The sequence below is a fragment of the Argentina anserina genome, chromosome 6, assembly GCF_933775445.1.
Source record: "Argentina anserina chromosome 6, drPotAnse1.1, whole genome shotgun sequence".
Lineage (NCBI taxonomy): Eukaryota > Viridiplantae > Streptophyta > Magnoliopsida > Rosales > Rosaceae > Argentina > Argentina anserina.
This window is the reverse complement of record NC_065877.1, coordinates 33,356,768-33,378,422: the sequence shown is the minus strand read 5'-3', so window position 1 is coordinate 33,378,422 and position 21,655 is coordinate 33,356,768. Positions and strand designations below refer to the sequence as shown.

At 38.3% G+C, this 21,655-nt stretch overlaps 3 protein-coding genes across 5 annotated transcripts; 2 read left to right on the top strand and 1 right to left on the bottom strand.

Moving 5' to 3' along the window:
• The first annotated feature begins 708 nt into the window (after positions 1-708).
• Positions 709-7,943, top strand: LOC126798322 (histone acetyltransferase HAC12-like). 3 transcript variants are annotated; one of them, XM_050525252.1, is made up of 12 exons: positions 709-791; positions 1,172-1,331; positions 1,449-1,551; positions 1,827-2,019; positions 2,130-2,399; positions 2,558-3,657; positions 4,388-4,669; positions 4,759-5,037; positions 5,360-5,488; positions 5,621-7,003; positions 7,229-7,455; positions 7,589-7,943. In XM_050525252.1, the coding sequence occupies exons 2-12, from the start codon at positions 1,177-1,179 to the stop codon at positions 7,659-7,661; spliced, it is 4,194 nt and encodes a 1,397-aa protein (XP_050381209.1). In that variant the 5' UTR covers positions 709-791; positions 1,172-1,176; the 3' UTR covers positions 7,662-7,943. The 3 variants fall into 3 exon arrangements, with proteins under 3 accessions (XP_050381209.1, XP_050381210.1, XP_050381208.1); XM_050525253.1 differs by lacking the exon at positions 709-791 and having other exon boundaries at positions 823-1,331; positions 2,130-2,330; XM_050525251.1 differs by lacking the exon at positions 709-791 and having other exon boundaries at positions 823-1,331.
• Positions 7,944-8,572: 629 nt separating this feature from the next.
• Positions 8,573-14,908, bottom strand: LOC126798439 (nuclear matrix constituent protein 1). The gene is made up of 8 exons (XM_050525405.1): positions 14,400-14,908; positions 13,325-13,534; positions 12,471-12,724; positions 12,070-12,340; positions 11,907-11,990; positions 9,767-11,769; positions 9,412-9,556; positions 8,573-9,223 (listed from the first exon to the last, which is right to left on the bottom strand). The coding sequence occupies exons 1-8, from the start codon at positions 14,613-14,615 to the stop codon at positions 8,963-8,965; spliced, it is 3,444 nt and encodes a 1,147-aa protein (XP_050381362.1). The 5' UTR covers positions 14,616-14,908; the 3' UTR covers positions 8,573-8,962.
• A 4,554-nt stretch (positions 14,909-19,462) lies between these two features.
• On the top strand, positions 19,463-20,272 carry LOC126797352 (major pollen allergen Ole e 10-like). Its single transcript, XM_050523993.1, has 3 exons — positions 19,463-19,594; positions 19,762-20,131; positions 20,241-20,272. Exons 1-3 carry the CDS (start codon positions 19,463-19,465, stop codon positions 20,270-20,272), a joined length of 534 nt encoding a protein of 177 aa, XP_050379950.1.
• The last annotated feature ends 1,383 nt before the right edge of the window (positions 20,273-21,655 follow it).

Sequence of the window (21,655 nt, the reverse complement as noted above, 5' to 3'; positions counted from 1 at the left end):
AGGTAGAAACTGATAATCAAGGAGTAGAAAATTGCCAGTTACTGTTGGACCTTGTTTAATGTCTTATTTACTTTAAATCCTATATATATATATATATATCCATACAAATTAATAAAATAAGTTGGCCCAAAATATGAAAGCGATTAAAGAAAAGGGAGAGTCTGATGTGCATGATGGAACATCACACTAGTGATATTGACGAGTGAACAATCTCAATATGACCATACAAAGTATCATGCAATAAGTCATTTTCCACTTGAAAGAACTTTACCATCAAGTCCGACCAAATCAGTGAAGCATTGATATCTCCCACGGAATTTAAAACCCAATCGATATATATTTACTTTTCGAGTCATTCATATTACTATATTAAAAAAGATAGTTGATATTATCACTTTTAAATTGAAAATAATCCTAATCCTAGTTTGGACAGAGTACAAAACAAATTAACAAATGAAGTTATTTTGTATCGATAATCATATAACCTATGGTTTATATATCTTCAAGTACTTGGCAAATAGAAACTAATATAGAAAATATATACAAAAAGCAGAAAGTGAAAAGGGTAGTTTGGTAAGTAGACAGATGTAAGAGATGGTAACTCCGTAGCTCCCAGGCAGGGGTTTCACTACTATATAAATAGTCGCAGGTTGGTAAACTCAGAATCTCCATCTCCTCTTTCTCTCTATTTTCTTTATATAAATAAAAAAGAAACCCCAATTGCGGTGGCCCACCACCGATTGAGAAAAGCCGAGGACCGCCGCCGTCAATTTTCAAACCAACAAATTGAGGTTCGTCCCTTAAACCCTTTCTCTTTTCACCCCCACCTGTTAGGGTTTTGCCCCAATTCCCTCTTCTTTCAATTTCTAGGGTTTATGTTGTCACCGGAATTCGACTCAATTTCACAGCTTTTCTGATTCTGATTGCCTTCTTGTTGCGTCAATTTTAATTACCGCTTTGAAATTTAGACTTTTTTTTTACGCGCAGTAAAATTCGAAATTTTTGGGATTGGGGGTTTGGGGAGGTGGGGTTTAATTGGCTCTGGGTGAAGTGAGAATTGAAGGATTGTGAAGTGAAATTTTTGATTCGGAGGAGAAAGAATGTTGGGTTTGAAGATGGGTTGATGTGAAAGTTAAATTTTTCTCAATGTGATTTTTTTTTACTGTTACAGCATGAATGAAGTATCTTAAGACGAGGGAGATGGATGTGAAGAGGTACAATGCAGCTCAGGCATTTGGTTCTGGCCTGCATTTTCTGGGAGGGCATGGCTTTGTCGATTGGCGAAGAGGTCCTGGAGTCAGCCGGCTTCGTAGTTTGATTAGAAAGAAGATGTAAGTGTTGCAAAGTTCGTCGTTTTGATTCATTAAAATGTAATGCAGTTGTGTAATGTTAACAGTTTGATTGCCGGTACGATTGTGTTCTGACGTTTTGGATCTGTTGAGCTGCAGTACTGACAGATTCTTGGGGTGTACTAATGTGGCGGGAAACCACCTAGCATCTGATTTTGTGCTTGGCATTGAAACCCAGCTATTTATGGAGGCTGCTTCACAGGTGTGCCATTATTGTGTTACGTTGATAATTCAGTTACAGAAGTCCTGTGTGTTCATGTACTTTTTGTTTATGTTTGATGGGGACACCTTGTCACATGCTAGCTGGATTTTGTATTGCAATTGGTTATATTTTTGAATTGAATGCGTATCAGTCCTTGTAATATGGTTTGGGTGACTAAGTGACTTTGCTTTTTAGGGAAAGAAGGCTTATTAGTTAAAGTTTGTACAATATATTACTGCTGTTATTCTGAAGTTTAAATTTTGAATGTGTTTTAGGACGACTATGTGAATGAGCAGACTCTGAATGATCGGGTGCTAAGTGCAGTTCAGGGCTATCTGTATGGTGCAAAGTCTGGTGGAAGTTCAAATGACTTCCGTATGAAAACTTCAGGGATGCCACAAGGTTATTGCATCTCAAATGCTGCAGAGACATCTGTTCTTTGCTCGAGTACTGGATCCAACTCCATTGGTAAGATGGCACTGATTACCAACTATTTCATCATTTTAATGTTAAAATTTAGGCTAATATGTAATGGCTTATTGTATGATCATGTATGCTAATGTGTTGAATATTTTTAGGGGCCCCTGTGGATTATTATAAGCAGGGAGATGCTTATGGATTCAATACTTGTGATGTGGACGTGCCTTCCTCATTGGGCTCATGGCAGGGTTCATCTGAGACTGTTCTTCCTCTGGAGAACAGTTCATCAGTCTCTGCTTATTCCAATGCCAATCACTTCTCTGTTGTTGGAGGTTTAGATGATGGAACATTTTCCCATGGCGAGAACCTCCAGTACAGTTTTGATGTATCATATAATTGTCATGTTCAACAGCAATATCTTGACCACGGTATGACTAAAAGCTTTATGATTGAATTCTCCTACTTTACCTTTTTTAACTTGCTTGATAGATTATGCTGATGTATGAAAAGTGTATTCACTTAAATATCTCCTCTTTGTTTCTGTTGCTTCTTTTCTTGACCTCCTCATTTCTCAATATACTTTCAGGTGAAATTGGAGCCTCTAAACTCACAAGTTGTCTGGGGAGTAACGAGAATGCTGAATCCATGGTTTCTCCATCTTCGTTTGGAGAATGTTCAATGTTCTCCTATTCTAACTTAATGACCCCCCATCATGTTGCAATGCAAGTCCCTGATGTCGCAACTCATGAGGATATACTGCAGTCTGAATCCATCATAGGAAAGTCTCAAAATAACCTCAAACGACCCCATCACCCCTATTTGCAACCCTTAGTTCTTTCAGAGCAGTCACAAAGTTTTCAGCAGTCTGTTTCAGGTGGACACTGTTTAGGAAATATTGAAGACATGCCTTCAAAAAGGTTGAAGATGGAAAGTAAAAAGGAAAGCTTTCACTTATTGGCTCCTGAAGGACTTCCAAACTTTCAGCCACACTCAAAATCCGTAATAATTAAATCTCAAGAAAACCAAATTCAACCGTATGATCCATATTTGCAGCCTCAAGTTTCTTCAAAACAGTCAGAATGTGATGAACAGCCTACTTCAGATGGACTCAGTTCTGGAAATAATGAAGATCCACTGATTTTCTCAAAAAGGGATAAGATGAAAATCAAATGGGAAAATTCTTCTTCCTCGCCTCCATCGGTTGTTCAGACCTGTATTTCAGAAGGACTTTCAAACCTGCAGCACCAGTTTGAATCTCCTTTATCTGTTAATTCTGAAGTAAAAGAAGCAAGGTTGGAACCAGTTGGAAGTACTATACACAGTTCCATGAGAAACTATGATGTTAGTGATGCAGACAATATTAAACTCAATGATGAAAATGTACCAGTTCTGCCTGGAGTATTTGCTGGTTATCAGAGGGAGCAAATAGACCCTTCTAGCACCCGTGATGTTATAGGAAGTATGAAACAAGTTTCTGGAAGGACAGGCTCGAGGAGTATCAATTTATCTTTTCAAGACCTTAGTGTTGATTCTAAAGACGGAGGAGTAAGGACTGAGTTTATCCAAACAGAGCCAAAACCAGAGTGTGATCTTATGGAAGTGAAGCCGGGTCTTTCCTTAACTGAACTCTTCACATCAGAGCAGATCAAGGAACATCTGTCGAGTCTTAGGCACAGCATTGATCAGGTAACACTTCTTCTATTGACATTTGATTAGGGTTTTCCAATTGATGAGCTGGTAAATACACAATTGTCATTCGTCTAGACTTATTGTATGTTTTCTTTTCTTACAGCCATGAGATATTTGTTGGATTTAATCTTTGCACATTACTTGTTTACAGTGTCTTCTTAAAATGTTTCTATTTCCCCTTCATATCTATAGACTTGTCATTCTCTGTGTGTGTGTATTAATCTATTGGCCAGTCCTTTTTTTAAATTAGCGCTCTATCCTTATATGGTGCTTTGTTTCTTTTTAAATTGCAATCAAGTATCAAATATGTTGATGAAAAGTGGCTTGGAAGCGTTACACGATAAAAACAGATATTCTTATAGTTATACACAATAGCTCTAATTCCACTTGAATCGGTTTACCTGTTTTGGTTCTCTTTTAAACTTGCTTTATATCAACTTAAGTGGTGTGGGAACTTCTTTGTTTGTAATAGCTTAAATGTATTATTTTATATACATCAACAATGTAATTTACAGTTGAGGCAAGAGGGACACATCTCAATTTGCTTTCCGAGTTGTTGTAAGAATAGCTGGTGAATTATGTCAATTCTGTTGATAATTATTACACCAAAACACACACGGTAATGTCATTTTGTTTAGGATTTCTTTTTTTAATGATTTCTATTTTTTTTAATGGCCTAGGTTTGTTTTGAGTACGATGACTTATTATATTATGTTGCTTGAAATAGGGTAACTTGATGGAAGATAAAGGAATCAGTGAGCAAGTGTGTCAGCTGTGTGCAATTGGTAAGAGGTCGTTTGCCCCAGCACCAATGTATTGTTCATGCTGTAGTGCCCGTATAAAACGCAGCGTAAACTACTATCGCACACTAGACGAGCATGCTGTACGCTTTTGTTTTTGTTCAATGTGCTATAAAGTGTCTCGAGGTGGAAATATCTCCTTTCGTGGTATCTCTGTTTCAAAGGCAACACTTGGCAAAAAAAAGAATGATGATGAAATTGAAGAATCAGTAAGTGTAGTCAAGTCATTCTTTGTAACTAAGAAAAACTAAATGTATTATCTTTAATCTTATTTATTAGTTCTTTTATGTACTGGCAGTGGGTTCAATGTGATAACTGTGATGGCTGGCAACATCAGATATGTGCTCTCTACAATGATAAAAGTGATTTGGATGGCAAAGCGGAGTACATATGTCTCAAATGCTTGTTAAAAGAGACAGAACTTGGAGACCGCAAACCCTTGGTTGAAAATGCTGTTTTCGGTGCTAAAGATCTCCCAACTACCAAGCTTAGCGACCACTTAGAGAAAAGACTTATTAGATGCCTCAAGCAAGAGAGAGAAGAGAGAACAAAAGCTCAAGGAGAAGGATTTTCTGAGGTATGTTGCTAACTCTGATTAAGAATAATATATTCTCAGTTTAGCGGATTTACGTTGCATCTTGCTATAATCTTTGTGTTTTGAGGTGTGGAAACAAAAATATGTTATGACTACATAATTATTTGAGATCAATGCCTAGTAGTTATGCACCAATCAAATTGAGATGTATTAACCAAACTAATGATGAGATAGTTCAGTAGCAGTTAAATACTTGAAGTTCAATTATAAATTTTTGTTTATAGGTTTCCACACATGATTAGTTTGTGATGTAAGAATTCTCTTTCTTGTAGCGTATTGTTTATATAATTCAATTTTGTGTTAGGTTTCAAGAGCGGAAGGTCTTGTTGTCAGAGAGGTTTTATCTGTTCAGAAAACAGTAATAGTGAAGCAGCAGTTTTTAGGTCTCTTTCATGACGAGAATTACCCTACTGAATTTCCGTACAGATTGAAGGTGAGATAATTTGCTGAAAGTTTGTTTGATAAGTTATTAATTCCCTTGGGTCTTTATCTCCTGCTGAATGTATTCTCTTTCAATATTGTTGCTTATAGTTTCAGAATTTCTAAGATGTTTTTTTTCTTTCAGGTTATTCTATTGTTTCAGAAGATTGAAGGTGTAGATGTATGCCTTTTTGGAATGTATGTGCAAGAGTTTGGCTCAGAATGTAGTCCTCCAAATAAGCGATGTGTTTATATCTCGTATCTTGATTCCATCAAGTACTTCAGGCCTGAGATAAAAACTGTGACAGGAGAAGCTCTTCGTACCTTTGTTTACCATGAAATCCTCATAGGTTACCTTGATTTTTGCAAGAAACGAGGTTTCGTGACCTCCTATATATGGGCATGCCCCCCATGTAAGGGTGAAGATTATCTTTTATATTGCCATCCACCAGAGCAGAAAACTCCCAAGTCTGATAAGCTGCGTCACTGGTATCAGGTAATGATAAAAAAAGCAACAGAAGAAAAAATTGTGGTTGGTTCCACTAATTTATATGATCGCTTTTTTATCCCTACTGGGAAGTGCAACTCCAAGGTAACAGCTGCTCGTTTGCCATATTTTGATGGCGACTATTGGTCCACTGCTGCTGAAGATTTGATAAAGAAGATGGAGCAGGAAAAAACAAATGAGAAAAAGACAGTAAGAACGAGAACTTTGAAAGCGATGGGACATACAAGTCCGTCTGATGGTTCAACAAAAGATATTCTACTGATGCAAAAGCTGGGTCAAACCATTTTACCTATAAAGGGGGATTTCATGGTTGTCTACTTGCAGTATGTTTGCACCCACTGCCATGAAGCAATATTGTCTGGGGTCCAATGGTCATGCAGCCATTGCAAAAATTTTCACCTGTGTGAAAGATGCCATGATGTTGAGCGTAACCTTTATGGGAGAGACGTTCACATTTCGATCAACAAGGAACAACATGTGCTCGCTCAAGTTATGGTGAACGATATTCTTCCTGATACTGAGGGTGAAGATGTTATTCTGAACAATGACTTAATTGAGAATAGGTATTCTTTCTTGAGTTTTTGTGAGAAAAATCATTATCAGTTTGACACACCTCGCCGGGCCAAGTATTCCTCAATAATGATTTTGCATCACCTTCGGAATCTAACTGCGAGAACTGCTGGGAACATATGCAGCATTTGCCATAAAGATGGTGTAACTGATCGGATCTGGGTATGTGGGGTCTGCCCAGAGTTTGATGTCTGTGCAAAATGCTATCAAGAGAAAGGCAGTTCTTGTCACATACATAAATTGACCCCGACAGTTTGCCATAAAGAAAAGAGCTCTCCCACTATTAGTCATGTGACCGATGACTCTCCTTCAGTTAGCCGTGTGACAGAGCGCTCTCCTGCTGTCAACCATGTGACAGAGAGCTCTTCCTCAGTTAGCCATGTGATGGAGAGATCTCCCCCACTGAGCCATGCGACTAGGAGTACTAAAGCACAGTTAAATGCAGTGATGGTAAGTTAATTTCAAGTATTTTCATCCTAAATGTGTGTTTTATTTCTCTATTCCAAAATAGTAAAAGAAATTCATTTGTCTTTGTATCAACGGATTCACAGTATTTCCAAACAAACTGTTTACAATTGTCATGCACTCATGCCAAAGGATAAATTAATTTTATCTTTTTTTAGCTAGAATTATCTGTTGAGCAGCTTAATTTTAACTGTATTGTATTTGTGCCAGATAAAGAAAATGGTTGATGCTATGCAACATGCGTCTAGATGTCCAGCTACCACCAGTCAGCCTTGCTCTTACCCAGACTGTCTCCAAATAAGAAAGTTATTTTGGCATGTATGTAGATGCACTGTTAGAGTACCTGGAGGTTGTACCCTCTGTCAGAAGGCATGGATTGGAATGAAGTCTCATTCTGTACACTGTAAAGAATCAAATTGCAGAGTACCACGTTGCATGTAAGTTACAATTTGGTCCAAAACAAAATCTATTACTCGTGTTCTTTTTTTTTGTGGTTCTCTCTTTTGTAATTTTTAATCACAATAGCATCTTTTTGCTCACTTGTCGGATTGTTTGGCGTCGCTTCTGTAGGGACATGAGGAAATTTGCAGAGCAGCAGCAGGCACAGACGACCAATCAGATAGCTAGCAATGAAGGTTGCTGAGAGATGGTTCAATTGTACAGATAGATGGACTGTCAACACCAGCAGCCTGGCAGAGTAGTAGCATCTTCAACAGCACAGGATCCCAAGTACATTACTGTTACACCTAACTTGAAAGAACATCACCCTCTAGGCTTCCCCTTTTAAGGGGTTAGGGTGCCCTTGTAAGTTTAGTAGCAATTTTTGAAAACCACATGATCAATAAAATCGTTTTCGATTAAATCATTGAAAGATCAACAGTCGGAAGGATTGTTTCCCTTTCTCAAAGGGAGCTGCGATTCCTTTTATCAACTATCTTTACATCTTTTTCTTCTCCATGGCACGAATTACATAAACTTCCAGAGATGAGTTTCAGAACCATCGTTTATGCTTTGGTGAGAACCATCCTTCCAAAAAAAAAATTTATGCTTTTGGCTGATTGGCTTCTTGCAATTTTTTTGGAATCAGTTATAAAATTAAAGTTTCTTTATTGTTAGATTAAGGCTCAAGAGAACAGAAAATGCGTACACAAGGTTTGACGTGTTTTGAGTTTTGACAACCAAGCTACAAATGCCGAACTCAAGTCCATGCAATAAAAAATGATGTACTAATGCCTAATCAAGTGAGAGGCCAAGGGCACACGAATTCTTGTTTTAAATAAGGCTATCCTATATTGTTAAGCTGTGTTTTCGCATGTTTTATGTACTCTTAGCTTTTACCCTCTTGCATGCACAGTTTTCAGGTAAATAGGGTGTTATATTGTTTAGTTTTGGTTTACGCCTTAAACACGTCATGATTGCCTCAGTTATGGGGGCTTGAAATTATCAAATGCAATATAAGGTCTCGAGCACCATTGCCTAATGCAGCAATGCACCCAAAATCTCAATTGAGAGCTCAAAAATGTAAGGACAATCGTTATATTAAGACGAGTAATAAAATACAAGATGTAGAAACCATCGAAGTTCAACAATCATTCCATAACTAAACAAACATGCAAAATATGATACAAACAATAACTAAACAAACATGCAAAATATGATACAAACAATGTGGAAGGGCGGAGCCGACTCCAGCGCTAACACTGGCTACTGCTAGTCTGCTACCTACCGTAGAAAGAGAAGCAGCCCCAAATCCCTTTTACATCCTAAAATTAAAAGATAGAGGGTAGACAAAAACCCTATCCCTCCGCCTTAAGATACACAAATGGTTCTAACACCACTAAAATTCCAGAACAAAATGAGATAAAACTACAACGAAATTGCTGATGCACAAATCTTCCATCCAAATTTCAAATCCAAAATGCCATACAGGTTCTCGATTTCTTCTTATGTTGTGAGAAAGGTCCAAAACTTCTTCCCTACGGAGGCCTCACCGGGCTGTACAGACTCATTGTCATCGTCCTCATCTTCATCTTCATCTTCAGTGAAATTTGCATCCTCCCCACGGGATTCACTCCTATACTCCTCTCCATCAACATACTCCTGGCCCCCTTCTGTGGAACCATTTGCTTCACTCACTGCCATATTTTCAACCGAAATTTCGACTCCATCTACACCACCATCTTCAGTGTTTGCAAGAGTCCCGCACTGCAGCAGAAAGCATAAGCAAAGTCAGAATCGAAAGTCAGTGAGAACCAGCTTATAGGCTCTTCAAAAGCTGAGGGTTTTACAAAAGCTGGAATTATTTAGGAGAACGACATCATTTGAAGAGTTCACTGTAGACAAATATTGTCCGATATATCATCTCATTAACATGCAGTATTGGCATCACTCACCCGCACAAAGTGTGTGCTTCCACCATTCTCACCAGCAAATCCTGTTGAAGTAGCAGGAGCAGCTTTGGAGTATAGAATCTCCGCCTCCGTATTTCTGGCATCACCAACCTCGTGTGAGACTTTTGCGGCAGCAACTTTACCACCACTGAAGACAGTGTAATTTACAAGTTAGTAGCACACTAATTGCCTATCAAATCATGCCAGCAGTATTGAACTCTTAGAATTAAGATGTAGATTCAAAACTTACATCAGGTATACAAAGTCACTCTGACGAAGTAGCAACTTTTGTTCTATACAAGGAAACTAGATTTTTTTTTGTTTTTGGTAAAAAAAAACTATATATTTAAGGACTTACGCTTTAGATCTCCGGAGATTGTACCGACTTTCATTTGGAGGTTGCTCAGCGGGAGGTACTTTTCCTCGCCTCTTCTTACGCTGGCCGGTCATGACACTTTCAGACCGTTCCTCACTATCATTCCCACCATGCTCGCTCACAGTAACTTGAGATGTCTGAGCACGGCCACGTTTCCGCCCATTTCTTGCTGGTCTTTTACCAGCAAGAATAGAATCGTCGTGGCTTTCAGTATGCATATTGGCAGAGTCCTCAGCAGTCCCATTCTGATGACCATCGTTTGTTTCAAAAGCCTCTCCAAGTATAGCCTTGGCATCTTCGACAACTGCTTTTACAGAGCGCGATCTGTGAACTTTCGCCCTACCTCTCCTACGTGGCTTTTGGCCGACATCAACCTCTCTGATGCTGCTGTCAGATTGGATCCTCTGGACATCTAAAGAACCACTTCCCGCTCCAAAAGAAACCTCTACCTCATTTTCAGTATGTAACCTATTGGATGGACCTCTATTCTGCTCGAGTGCAAATGGGGTTTCGTTGTGTACAGCACCAGACTCTGTCTTTTTCCCCGGAGAGAAAATAAGAATCTTTGAGGTGCACTTGCGAAGCCAAGACATCCCACCAGAAACTGGAGATTTTGAATCAACAGCAGGAGACTTCTCAGTACTGTCCCTCTCGACCGCAGCCAGGCTATCTTTGTAACCCACCTTCACATAATCATCACTCAGTCTTGGAAGCGGAAGAATCTCTGCCTCTTCAGTTTCAGCTAAAGGTCGTAAATTAGCAAGTACAAACTCAGAGACCGTGTCACCACAATTCGTGCAACCCTTGAGCTTATCAACATACGAAATAAAGTGTTCTCTTTCCTTGATAAATTGTTCTCGCTGATTTCTCAGTTTCCCACTAAGATCGAGAAGTCCATCAATGTCTTTTCTAATTTCAACTCGCTGCCTTTCAAGATGCTCCTTATTTTCATCAGATTCTTGCCTCTCTTTTACAATTTTAATTCTCTCTGCCTTGATGTCCTCCATTTCTCTTCTAGCAACATCTCTCAAGTAATTAACATTGTCCAATTCTCTCTCTCTTTCTTCTGCAAAAGAGTTCTCCCTTTCACGCAAGGGTTTCTCCAACTCCTCCAGCCGCTTCTGCATATCACTTTCAAGTTCTCTTTTCAGAGCTTCGAATTCATGAACCATTTCACTTTTCTCACTCTGAACTTTTTCAGCTAAAACTGCCTTTTCATGCTCCATGTGGGCAGCAAATGATTCCTGGGCCAAGGCAAGATCTTCTCGCTCCCTTTTTATACAATCCTGAGCGGCAGCCCTTTCATTTTTCAAGCTCTCTGCTTCAATTCGATTAAGCTTTTCTACTTCTTCTTTCTGTTCTCTCACATTCTTCAGCTCTTTCTCAATTTCTGCTCTTTTGTCATCCAGCTCTTCCCACTCTTTCTCAAAAAGCTCTTTTTGCTGCTTCAAATCTTCAGCTTCCTTTAGAAGCAATTCTTTCTGCTGCATGTATTTGTCAATTTCCTGTTTCAGTTCTGACTGTAACCGCTGGCACTGTGACCTCTCTTCTTCAGTTACTTTCAATCGATCACTCTCTTCACTGATCTTCCGTAGCTTATCTTCATTATCAGCCTTTACCTGCTCCATTTCGGCCAAAAGCCTAGTCAAGTCCTCTTTATCAGCAAGTAACTGTTTCTTCTCAGCTTCAAAGTTCTTCTCCTCCGATTTAATAGACTTCTCTTTTTCCTTCAAGGCCTTCATTTTAGATTCATAGTCCTTCTCTTTCTCCCTGAGCTTCTCCCCTTTCTTTTCCAATGCCTGCTCCCGCTTAGTGACTTTCTCCACCAAATGATTGACTTCAGATTCTTTCTTCTCCACATCAACCAACCTGTTTCTCAATTCATCTTCCAACGACTTTCTTTTTTGATCAATTTCCAGCTCAAAATCACATTGCTTTGCATGCAGAATGGCATTATGTTCATCAACAGCCTTTTGGATTTCAACCTGCGTATCCAAGAATATAGTCAAGAGCATGACCAAAGTTTTAGGATAAAAACATTTGACAAGTCACACCGTAATAAGTTCAAACATGTTCACTAATTCTTGTCTGTGGTCACACTATATACAGTGATGGGCCTTACTCTTTCTCTAGCATTGAGTGTTTCTTCCCAAGCTAGTAACTCCTTCTCTTTCACTTGTAACTTCATTCTCATAGCATCATATTCCTGCATTAGAAAAAGAAAAGTAAATTACAAACAAGCAACTACCAACCTTAAATATAGCTCATATAAAAGAACTACTTGCCTTCTCTTTTAATGTTAGACTTGCTAGCCTGCTTGTCATATCATCTTCTTTCCTTTTCAGTGCTTCGTTGGTAGCATCAATTTTCTTCTCTGCGTCTTCCAGATCCTTCTCTTTATTCTTCAAGGACCTATCATGCTCATTTGCTCTCTCCTCTCTTTGGTTGATGTTTCTTTGACCTCTAGCTAGCCTCTCCTCCCCCTCTTGCAATTTCCTTTCCCATTCTAGTAAGTCCTCCCTCCACTTTGCCAGAGAATTCTCCCTTGCTTCCTGTCTGAGAAAAGTCAACCAGCTATGTTACAATAAGAAACAATTCTACAAATGGTGTCAGTCTGCAGAATGGATTGCTAAGACCTTGCAACAAATTATAATGAGAATGACACATTGTAGAGCCTGGATCATACTCTGAATTGAAGGAGGATCTATCTCTTTGAAGTGCACTTTCTCGAGCCTCCAAGTCCTTTGTTTTGCTCTCTAACTCTGAACTTTTCCGGCTGACCTCAGAAAGCTTGGCATCAGCTGTACGCAGCTTTCCCTCCAGCTCCAGCGATTTTTCTTCTATGCTAGCAACCAAAGCATTTGCTTCAGCCAACTTAGAATCAGCAATGAACTTAATTTCTGCAATCTCCGAACGAGTCTCATGCAAAGCCTTCTCTAGCTGCAAAATAAAGAACCACCGTTTAACAAAATGCAACCACAAAGAATAAAAATCAGCCTTCCAACTTCCAGTGTCAGGGATCAAGCCACAGGCTTCAAAGTTCAGCCTAGAAGAAATAATATTCATTTTGCAAAAGTAAATAACTTTGTAAAACCATCAGAAACTGTCACTAGATCCACCCTTCTAGGGTTTTAGGATAGAAAGACTACTATGAACCAAGAACAGGAAAAAGATTTACATAAAAATCTATTATATACAAATTTTTTCATCTGTATGTATATATAAAACTATTTATATAAAACTATTTATATATAATAATAAGAATAAAATAAAACTAAAGTGTAAGATCAAATAAAAATTGTGAAATCAATTAGAAAATTGTGATAGCAGTAACACCAGAAAATTAAAATCGTATCTATGATTCTAAGCCAAATTAATAATTGATGTATTCACACACACTTGTACACTGCTTTAAACCAAAATAATATTTGGCTAAAATATAGCTCCTTTATTTGATTAGTTGCCAAACAAAGTACAAAGATGATCGCTAATGAAAATGTAGGAGAGTCTGAAACAGGAAATGAGTAAGAGAAACCTTACATCAATAACACACTGCTTCTCAACCCCCAAGGCCTTCCTCAAATTCTCCTCTCGCTTTTCAAGTTCAGAAGTCGCAATCAAATGGGCTGCTTGTTCTCTTTCAAGAGCTTCTTTTACTTCTGCCAATGACTGCCCGAGTTCTTCCTTCCTAGATGTCCACTCCTTTTTCTCAATCAGGAGCAGCCCCATATTGTACTGGTACTGGTAAAGCTGCAAGCAGCAACATTTCGTCAATCAGCAGAACACATTACATTTCTAACATTTACCGATTCATGTACACCAACCGAGAATAGGGACCACAACCCTATGGAACGACTCATAACTACTTAAAACACAGAGAAACTGCATTTTACTTCATTAACACATCATCAAATAACCAACAAAATGATGCAGGATTTATGAACAAATAGACCCACTGTCACAACCACATTAGACATGTTTCACTTATTACTGTAAAACCATGTAGCACGGACACCAACACCGACCGTGCGACACGGAAAATCTAAAAAAACCAAGATTCCGACAGGGCAATTTATATATTTTTTAATATATTTATTAATACATAAAAGAAATATATAACACATGAAATAATGTTAAATTAAAGATTCAAGTTCATTTTATTGCATAAGAATTCAAAATAAATAAATTTAAGGAAAGAATAAAGGGAAAAGATGGGGCTGAAACAAAACTTGGGTTATTTTATTTTGTTTTTATTTTTCTGTTTTTTTAATCTAAAATAATGACATCGTGCCGGAATTAAAGTCAATATTACTGACACGCCGGCGGGAAAATGTTGGACACTTCGACACTCGTCCTTAGAATTGTCGGTGCTACATAGTTGTACAACCTACTCCTGACTTTATTTTTTTACCAGCATACTACCAACTCAAAATTTACATCATTTATTACCCTGCGAGTCAAATTCACCAACCATATTCTAACGTCACAAAAATTAATCCATTCATTAACATAAAAAAAAAATTCTCTCTTTATCCAATTAACAAACAACAAAAAGTAACTGAGCATAGCAGAAATTAAAGAATTGAAAAATAAGTATGAATCAAATTCCACCGACCTCATTTTCGAGCTCCAGAAGCTTCCGAGCTATCCCATCCCTGTCTCCATTCTCCAACAGACCCGAAGCCGGCGTGGTGGGCTCAAACAACACCACCCCTTTCCCCTCGCCGGAGTTCAACTTCGACTTGCCGGAATTCATGTCACTTCCGGTCTTCTCAGCCCCGGTTTTGGGAGTGAGAGACCAACCCGACCACCGCTGCGGCGTAAACATCATGAACCTCTCCCCAAATTCAAAGATCCCAACTTCATATAGAAAACCCTAATTCCCCCAAAGAAAAAGGAACCGGCTTTTTCCCGCTGCAAAACCCTAAAATCGAAGACCCTGATCGGAAATTGACGCAATTTCACGGCGGAAATTGAAGTTCCCAGAATTCGCTTTGGGAAAAATTGAAGCTTCTCACTTCACTCTGTGATGTCCTTTCTCTCTAATAACAGAAAACCCTAGTCCGGACGTGGCGCAGTTCCCAAATTCCGGCAAATTGGAGATTTCAAATCCGGTAACCTCTCTCTCTCTCTCTCTCTCTCTCGCTTTGCGCGGATCAATTGTCTTTTTATTTTCTTTATTGGGCCGCCAACGGAGATTCTTGTGGAAAGTACGATAGAGTCCTTTGATTTTAAGCAGTGGTTTTGTGATAGGTAGGGTAGAATGGGAAATGAAACGGGTGGCTTTTATAGAATGCAACGTGGGTGCCGGGCTGGGGAGTTAGATAATGACGGAAATGCCCGTGGTTGGTAAAACCCGTTGGGATAAGGTGGACGGGTAAATATAAGGAGAGATGGGGGTAGTTTGAGAAAGGGAGCATGTTCTGGGTTGGAGGAATACCTTTTTGTATTGAAATGCCACGGTGTGAAGGAGCTGTTATGTGACGTTGGGGGGAGGGGGGGATTGGGGGTGTTTAGGATAAGCATCTATTTGTCGCATGTGGCTTTGGTTTTTTATTTTTAGTTCTAATATTATAATTATTATTCACATGTTTCTTCTCTCCTCCTTCCTCAGATATGTTTCTAGAGAGAGAGAGAGAGATGTGGGTGGGTGGGTTTTCACTATTGAGTTGAACTTTCTGAGGATGGATCAAGTCATCAAGATCAGATCAACATTGGTATTTGAACGAATGAGGCCGAGGCTTATGACTTGTGAGTAGACAACTTCTTGTTCATGCATGAGTTTGTTGACAGAAGGGATCGGAAAGGGTTTGAAAATTAATATTTTCCATTTTTTTATTTGAATATGACACTAAATGTTGTAATTTTGAAATGAGTATAGATAGTAATCCAAGTACATTTCTTTCTCTTTTATTCATGATTAATTGAGACTATCTTTGAGTCTTTGATTTTGATAGCTCATTCGCAACAACTAACGTTTGGCTATATGTTTTTTTTTTAGTTATAGCATATTTTAAAGGTGTTCACATGTTTAATTGGTAAACATGCAATTAAACATGTTAGATAAGTTCCATTGTCAGACTGCTGATCGATTATGTCATGTTTTGTTTTATTCGAAAATTGATTTGGTAACTACCAAGTTGTATGAAATTTCATACTAAAAACCCTTGGTTCCTTAGTCCTATTACTATGCTCTAATATGGAGTGGAAAAACAAACATCTTTGTTTTCCAAGGAACAACGCACTTCTATGAAAGTGATCGGAGGGGGAAAAGGGGGAACCTTTTCTTGCGTTAGCCGTTAAAAACTAAGCTCTCAGAAAAAGAGAGACCACCACGATTTAAAGAGTACTGCCACTACTGTGGATACATTGTTTATTTCGTCTAATTACACCATGTCCAGATCGAGATGTTAAACTGGCGGAGGAGGAAGAACTCATTATCATCCATCTGTTTAAAGCCAGATACATATACTTTACCACCATTTGAAGCTAAGATATATTTTGGTCTCGGAATGAAAGAGCCAGCTACTTCTTCAACAGTTCAACTTTTAGATTATACTTAACTTATTAGCCAATTGATAGATCGTTGGTTAGAACGTCTATAAAATACTTTGAAAAACATCATCGTTAGTATAGAATAAGCATAGATCGTTCAGTCCGGGAAATCAAAAGGGTCTCAACACATATCATGTTATTGGGGGATTTGATTTGAATTCTAAAACTACAACTTAAAATAAATCATAAATTACTTATATACAATTTATCTACCACTCATCACATAACCAAAACACGAATTATACTCATTTAACATGTATGACACGCATAGAACAACGTATAGGCATCGAATTATTTCGATTCTTTATAAGTCCATTTTAATTCTAATTCTAATTAGAGTCCGAAACGGTTCATCTAATCGTTAAGACTTTTAGTTATTTAGAATCAACAAAGCGTTCAATCCTAAACATATGCTAAAAAGAGTTCAACAAAACGAAGCGTTCTAGTTAAACAACAAAATAGCACATAAGCACATTAAGTCAAATTGGAGACATGTAAGCAAGCATGGCGTCACTCATCTTGATTAAACATGCAAATTCATAGAACTCTCACAACCCTAAACAAATATCAATAAAATTGAAACACGAAGCGCATATTCAATCAATGAACAATTTGGTGAATTAAATCGCAACCTTAGGAGAACCATGGCCTTGGCTTCATCAAACATTGATTTAGATGTACAAATTCTTGGAATTAATTGAAATAAAACCTAAATAAAAATCGGAAACCTACTGCCCTAGATCATAACACACGGCATACATACATATTTCATGAGTTCATACAATCAAAACATAAAACCAAAGAAGTTTGAATGTATATTCTTCATATATGAAACCGAAAAGATCATCCAAGAATTCATAAAATAAAATCGAAAATTGCAGAAAACCTAAATAAAAATTACAAGCCATGGATGAATCACACATTAGAAACCTTGAAGGATGGAGCAAGATGAATTCGGATTTAGAGAGGCAAGAGGGGGAGCACGGCTTGGTGGTGATGGATGAAGTTTTTGGCTTGAATTTTCTGGATGAATTTTGGCAGGGTTTCGCTTGGATTTATGAGAGAATGGTGATGATATTTGTGAATGGAGGCCATGCCTTTTATAGAGGAAGGAGGAGAGGAGGGGCTGCACGGCATGGACTGATCCATCAAGGATGCACGGCTGTGATTATTTTGCTTGAATGGATCGAATGGCTGCCCTTGTTTTTCTTATAGAATAAGCTCTTATCTCCTTGATTCTCTAGGGTTACACGGCTGGACTCCTTCTCCTTGGCTGAATTGGATAGCACGGCAAGACTCCTAGATACTCTCTAAAGCTTCACACACAAGGCTCCTTATATTTTGCTGATTTGGATAGCACGGCTCCCTCTCCTATTTTCTCTCAAGAATTCCACACGGCTTGGACTTCGTTTGGCTTCAATATGCATGGCTGAAACTCCCTTTTATTTCTCCCTTGAATTATCTCTTCAAATCTGAAAATAAAAACCGAAATTAATAAGAAGAGATAATATATTTCGAAACTTATGTCTTAATCTAGACATTTGTTGTCTTAAAAAGACACATGTAATAGATGAGCTCAACTAGATTAGGAAAGTTTCTAATTTGCAAAAAGAAAACTTACTAGAACAAGAAATTTACTCAAATAAGAAAGTTCATTTACGAAAGTTTTGTAATAAGAGTTTGAGTTCAAGTAGAACTTTCTCAAATGGTACGTTTCCTAGTCTAACAAGGATTTCTAATGCAAACAGGACTCTCAAGATATCGCCAATGCGACTAAAACGTAGAAAGATGAAGACTCCTAATCCAACTAGGTTTCCTAGTCCTATAAGGATTCCTACTCAAACTAGGATTCAAGACCAATTCTTCGTTTTTAACTCGTTTAAGCACAAAGACACATTCAATACCGTCCAAGACTCCTATTGTGACTCAATGACTCGATATTACAACAACAAGGGCTAAACAAAGTACAAATAGATGTAAAAACATATTAAGAACGTAGCACAAAGTGCTTCTATCACCAATTAACCAAATTGATCGTGATCCCAAAACACGATAGGTAACTTTAGGTTTTCCTTGCTGCTCCATAGAAACCCCATCGACCGAATTATGCGATCAATCAAGCTTAATTAATAAGTTAAAGTTGCATGTACGTGAACTAATTGTGATCTATATATGTATATATCAATTCTCTCATCGACCAAAACAATATATCAATTCTCTCTTTGTTCACCACACTAATTGGATCGATACGAATTATATACGTTGCAACTTGACAATATATTGTTTTTGGTCAATTTGAATTTAATATTATCAATAATCAACTACTTTTTTTTTTCGCCATTGTTGGTACACACCAAGGGCACCAGATATATAAGGGCAGTCACGATTGATTATAATTCTACTCAAAATTTACTGTCATATTGAGATGAAGTATAGGATATGGAGTACGTACGTAGGGGACTGGATTTCTAAGTACAACTTCTCTTCCAAAGCATTTACCATAATTCGTATATACTTGAAATTAGTCTAATTAGACTTGCATGTAGCCATGCAGGTTGTTTCACTCAATGTTAATCTTTTTTTTTATCCGAGTATAATATTTCTGTTACATTGAAATGATATCATCCCCCCTTGTGCATATAAGTAATGGCTCAGTAATGATCGATCGAGAATACTTGGTGTCGTGTTTTATTATAGATCAGCAATCAACTTGAAACACTTGATCGTATTGTTCTGATCGATGTGCACTACTTGGTACGCCATAAATGGACTGAAGTAGCATAACACATAAGGCACACGAACGATTATATATGGTTCGTAAAAACTTCTACTTTGGAGCCGTCAAGTACGTACGTTCGTGTGTTTGTCATAGACATGCGACCACGTTATTAGCTATTTTATGTACGTGTTACTGCTTTATATATATAGTTCCTCCAAAAAAAGGTTTTAGCTATTTTATTTGGGTGTTAAACTGTGGTGATGCTCAAAAACAGAAAACCAGCAACAGAAATTAGCCGTAAATAGAATCATTTCATACATCTTTTCTGCAATATATATTCCCAACCCTCATTGCCAATCTCACCAACTGCAAAGAAATTTACGTACAATACAACAGAAGAAATAATGGAAACCAAGTTCGTCCTCGTCTCCCTCCTCCTCCTCCAGCTTTCTGTAACCGCTTTGTCCAAGGGCAAGGGGTCCAACGGCGAAGATGGTGATAGCAACCCTCGTGACAACCCTATGCACAAGCCTCACGTGAGTTCGTTATTAAACGATTATCCTAGCTATCGTTCATATCTTATTCATGTTGTCGGTTAATTTGCTTCTGTGATTTTGTGTCTGTTAAGGGGTCGTTTATATATAGGCTCATTGCTTTCTGATGCTCCTAACGCATGTCACATGCAATAATTTTGAAATCACAGGGCTCTCACAAGACTGCACATGAGCCGGGAGGTCCAGCAGGGGGCATTGCAAAGCCAGGAAGCAAACCGCAGGTTCCGTTCGGAGGAGTAGATGACCCTGCAGTACCCACTGGAGGAGCTGCACCCGCTGGTGGCAACAAGAAGTGGTGCATTGCCAAAGGTGGTATTGCGAAAAGCCTTTTGAAGAAGGATTTCGAAGACGTGTGCAAAGAGGTCGATTGCTCACCTACAGACGGAAAAGGCTTATGCTACACTGAGTCAATCTTCGCCAAGGCCTCCTTCGCCATGAATCTTAAGTATCAGAAGAACGGTAAGAAAGATGCTGACTGCGTTTACGGAGGAAGAGCAGAGACTACAACCATAGACCCAAGTATGTTATATCAACATATCATAGTTTTGCTTTCTCTACTTTTAAAGATCTATAGTAAGATCGAGTAACTGATCGATTCGATCCTTTTCTCTCTTTTTTTTTTTTTCAGGCTGGGGCAAGTGTATTCTCGTCTCTTCTTAAGAGTTCAGATCATGAAGGCGAAACATGCAAGAAAGAGAATCAAATCAATACTTTCAGGCCATGGGGGCTCGGTCTATACGTATATAATTAACAGCAAATAAATATGTTGAGCAATTTCTCGATGTGATTTTTTTTTTGAGATAGGATTATTTCAATAATAAAAGTAAGTATTTTGGTAAGACTGTTTTGCATAATCGGCTAATATTGTGCATTCTCATTTATTTTTCCATATATTAATTAATTTCATAAAACAAAATTGCAGACTTCGATCTATCAGGCAATGTTGATGTATAGTTCAAACGCTACAATGAATAAAAAAGTCACTTTTAATACATGTATTTATAAAAAGATCAAGTAAGATTTGAAAATTATAAAAAAGTCAATTTTCTCAATCTCTTATACTGTTGTCATTGATGTTTGAAATATTTACAAAATGCCATCAAAATTTTTCAAATCCATGTTCCCGTGCATGTATTCATTTTTTCGGCCTTGTTCTCAATCTCTTATACCTCCGGTCTTGTTCCCTAGCAGTTCGTTAACGTAGTCGAGAGTCCAAATCGATCTCAATTTCAACAAAGTCGTCGACGACGACCATTGAAGTCTGCTTCATTGACAATCCAACCCAACTACAACCCAGAGCCCCAAGGCCTTGATCTCAAACCCATCACCAACGAAATATGGCCGGAACCGTTGTAATTGCTTCCACAGGATCAACGATGACAACTCGACTTCTTTGACGCTGACACTACTGGAAGCGCTTAATATCGGAGGACGAGGTCCTCGAGATTCTTGGAGAGAGCAGCAGAAGTCGATTGGAGAGAGCAATGTGTGTGACAGTGGTTGTGACAGTAGGTATGACAGTTGTGACCATTAGTGTAAATAGATAGTGTGACAACTTCTGTGACAGTGGGTGTGATATGAGGTGTGACAGTTAGTGTAATAGGTAGTGTGATAGTGGTTGTGATAGGTAGTGTGACAGAGGTTGTGACAATGAGTGTAAATAGATAGTGTGATAGCGGTTGTGACAGTAGGTGTGACAGTGTCTGTGACAACGTCTGTGACAGTGTTTGTGACAGGAGCTGTGACATGCCGAGAGAAAATGTGGAAATATGTGAAATTTTGTTAAAATTCAAATGAGATTGGTATGACAGTGGATGTGACCGTTAGTGTAAATAGACAGTGTGACAGCTTCTGTGATAGTGGGTGTGATATGAGGTGTGACAGGATGTGTGACAGTTAGTGTAATAGGTAGTGTGATATTGGTTGTGATAGGTAATGTGACAGAGGTTGTGACAGTGGGTGTAAATAGATAGTATGATAGCGGTTGTGACAATAGGTGTGACAACGTCTGTGACAGCATCTGTGACAGCGTCTGTGACATGC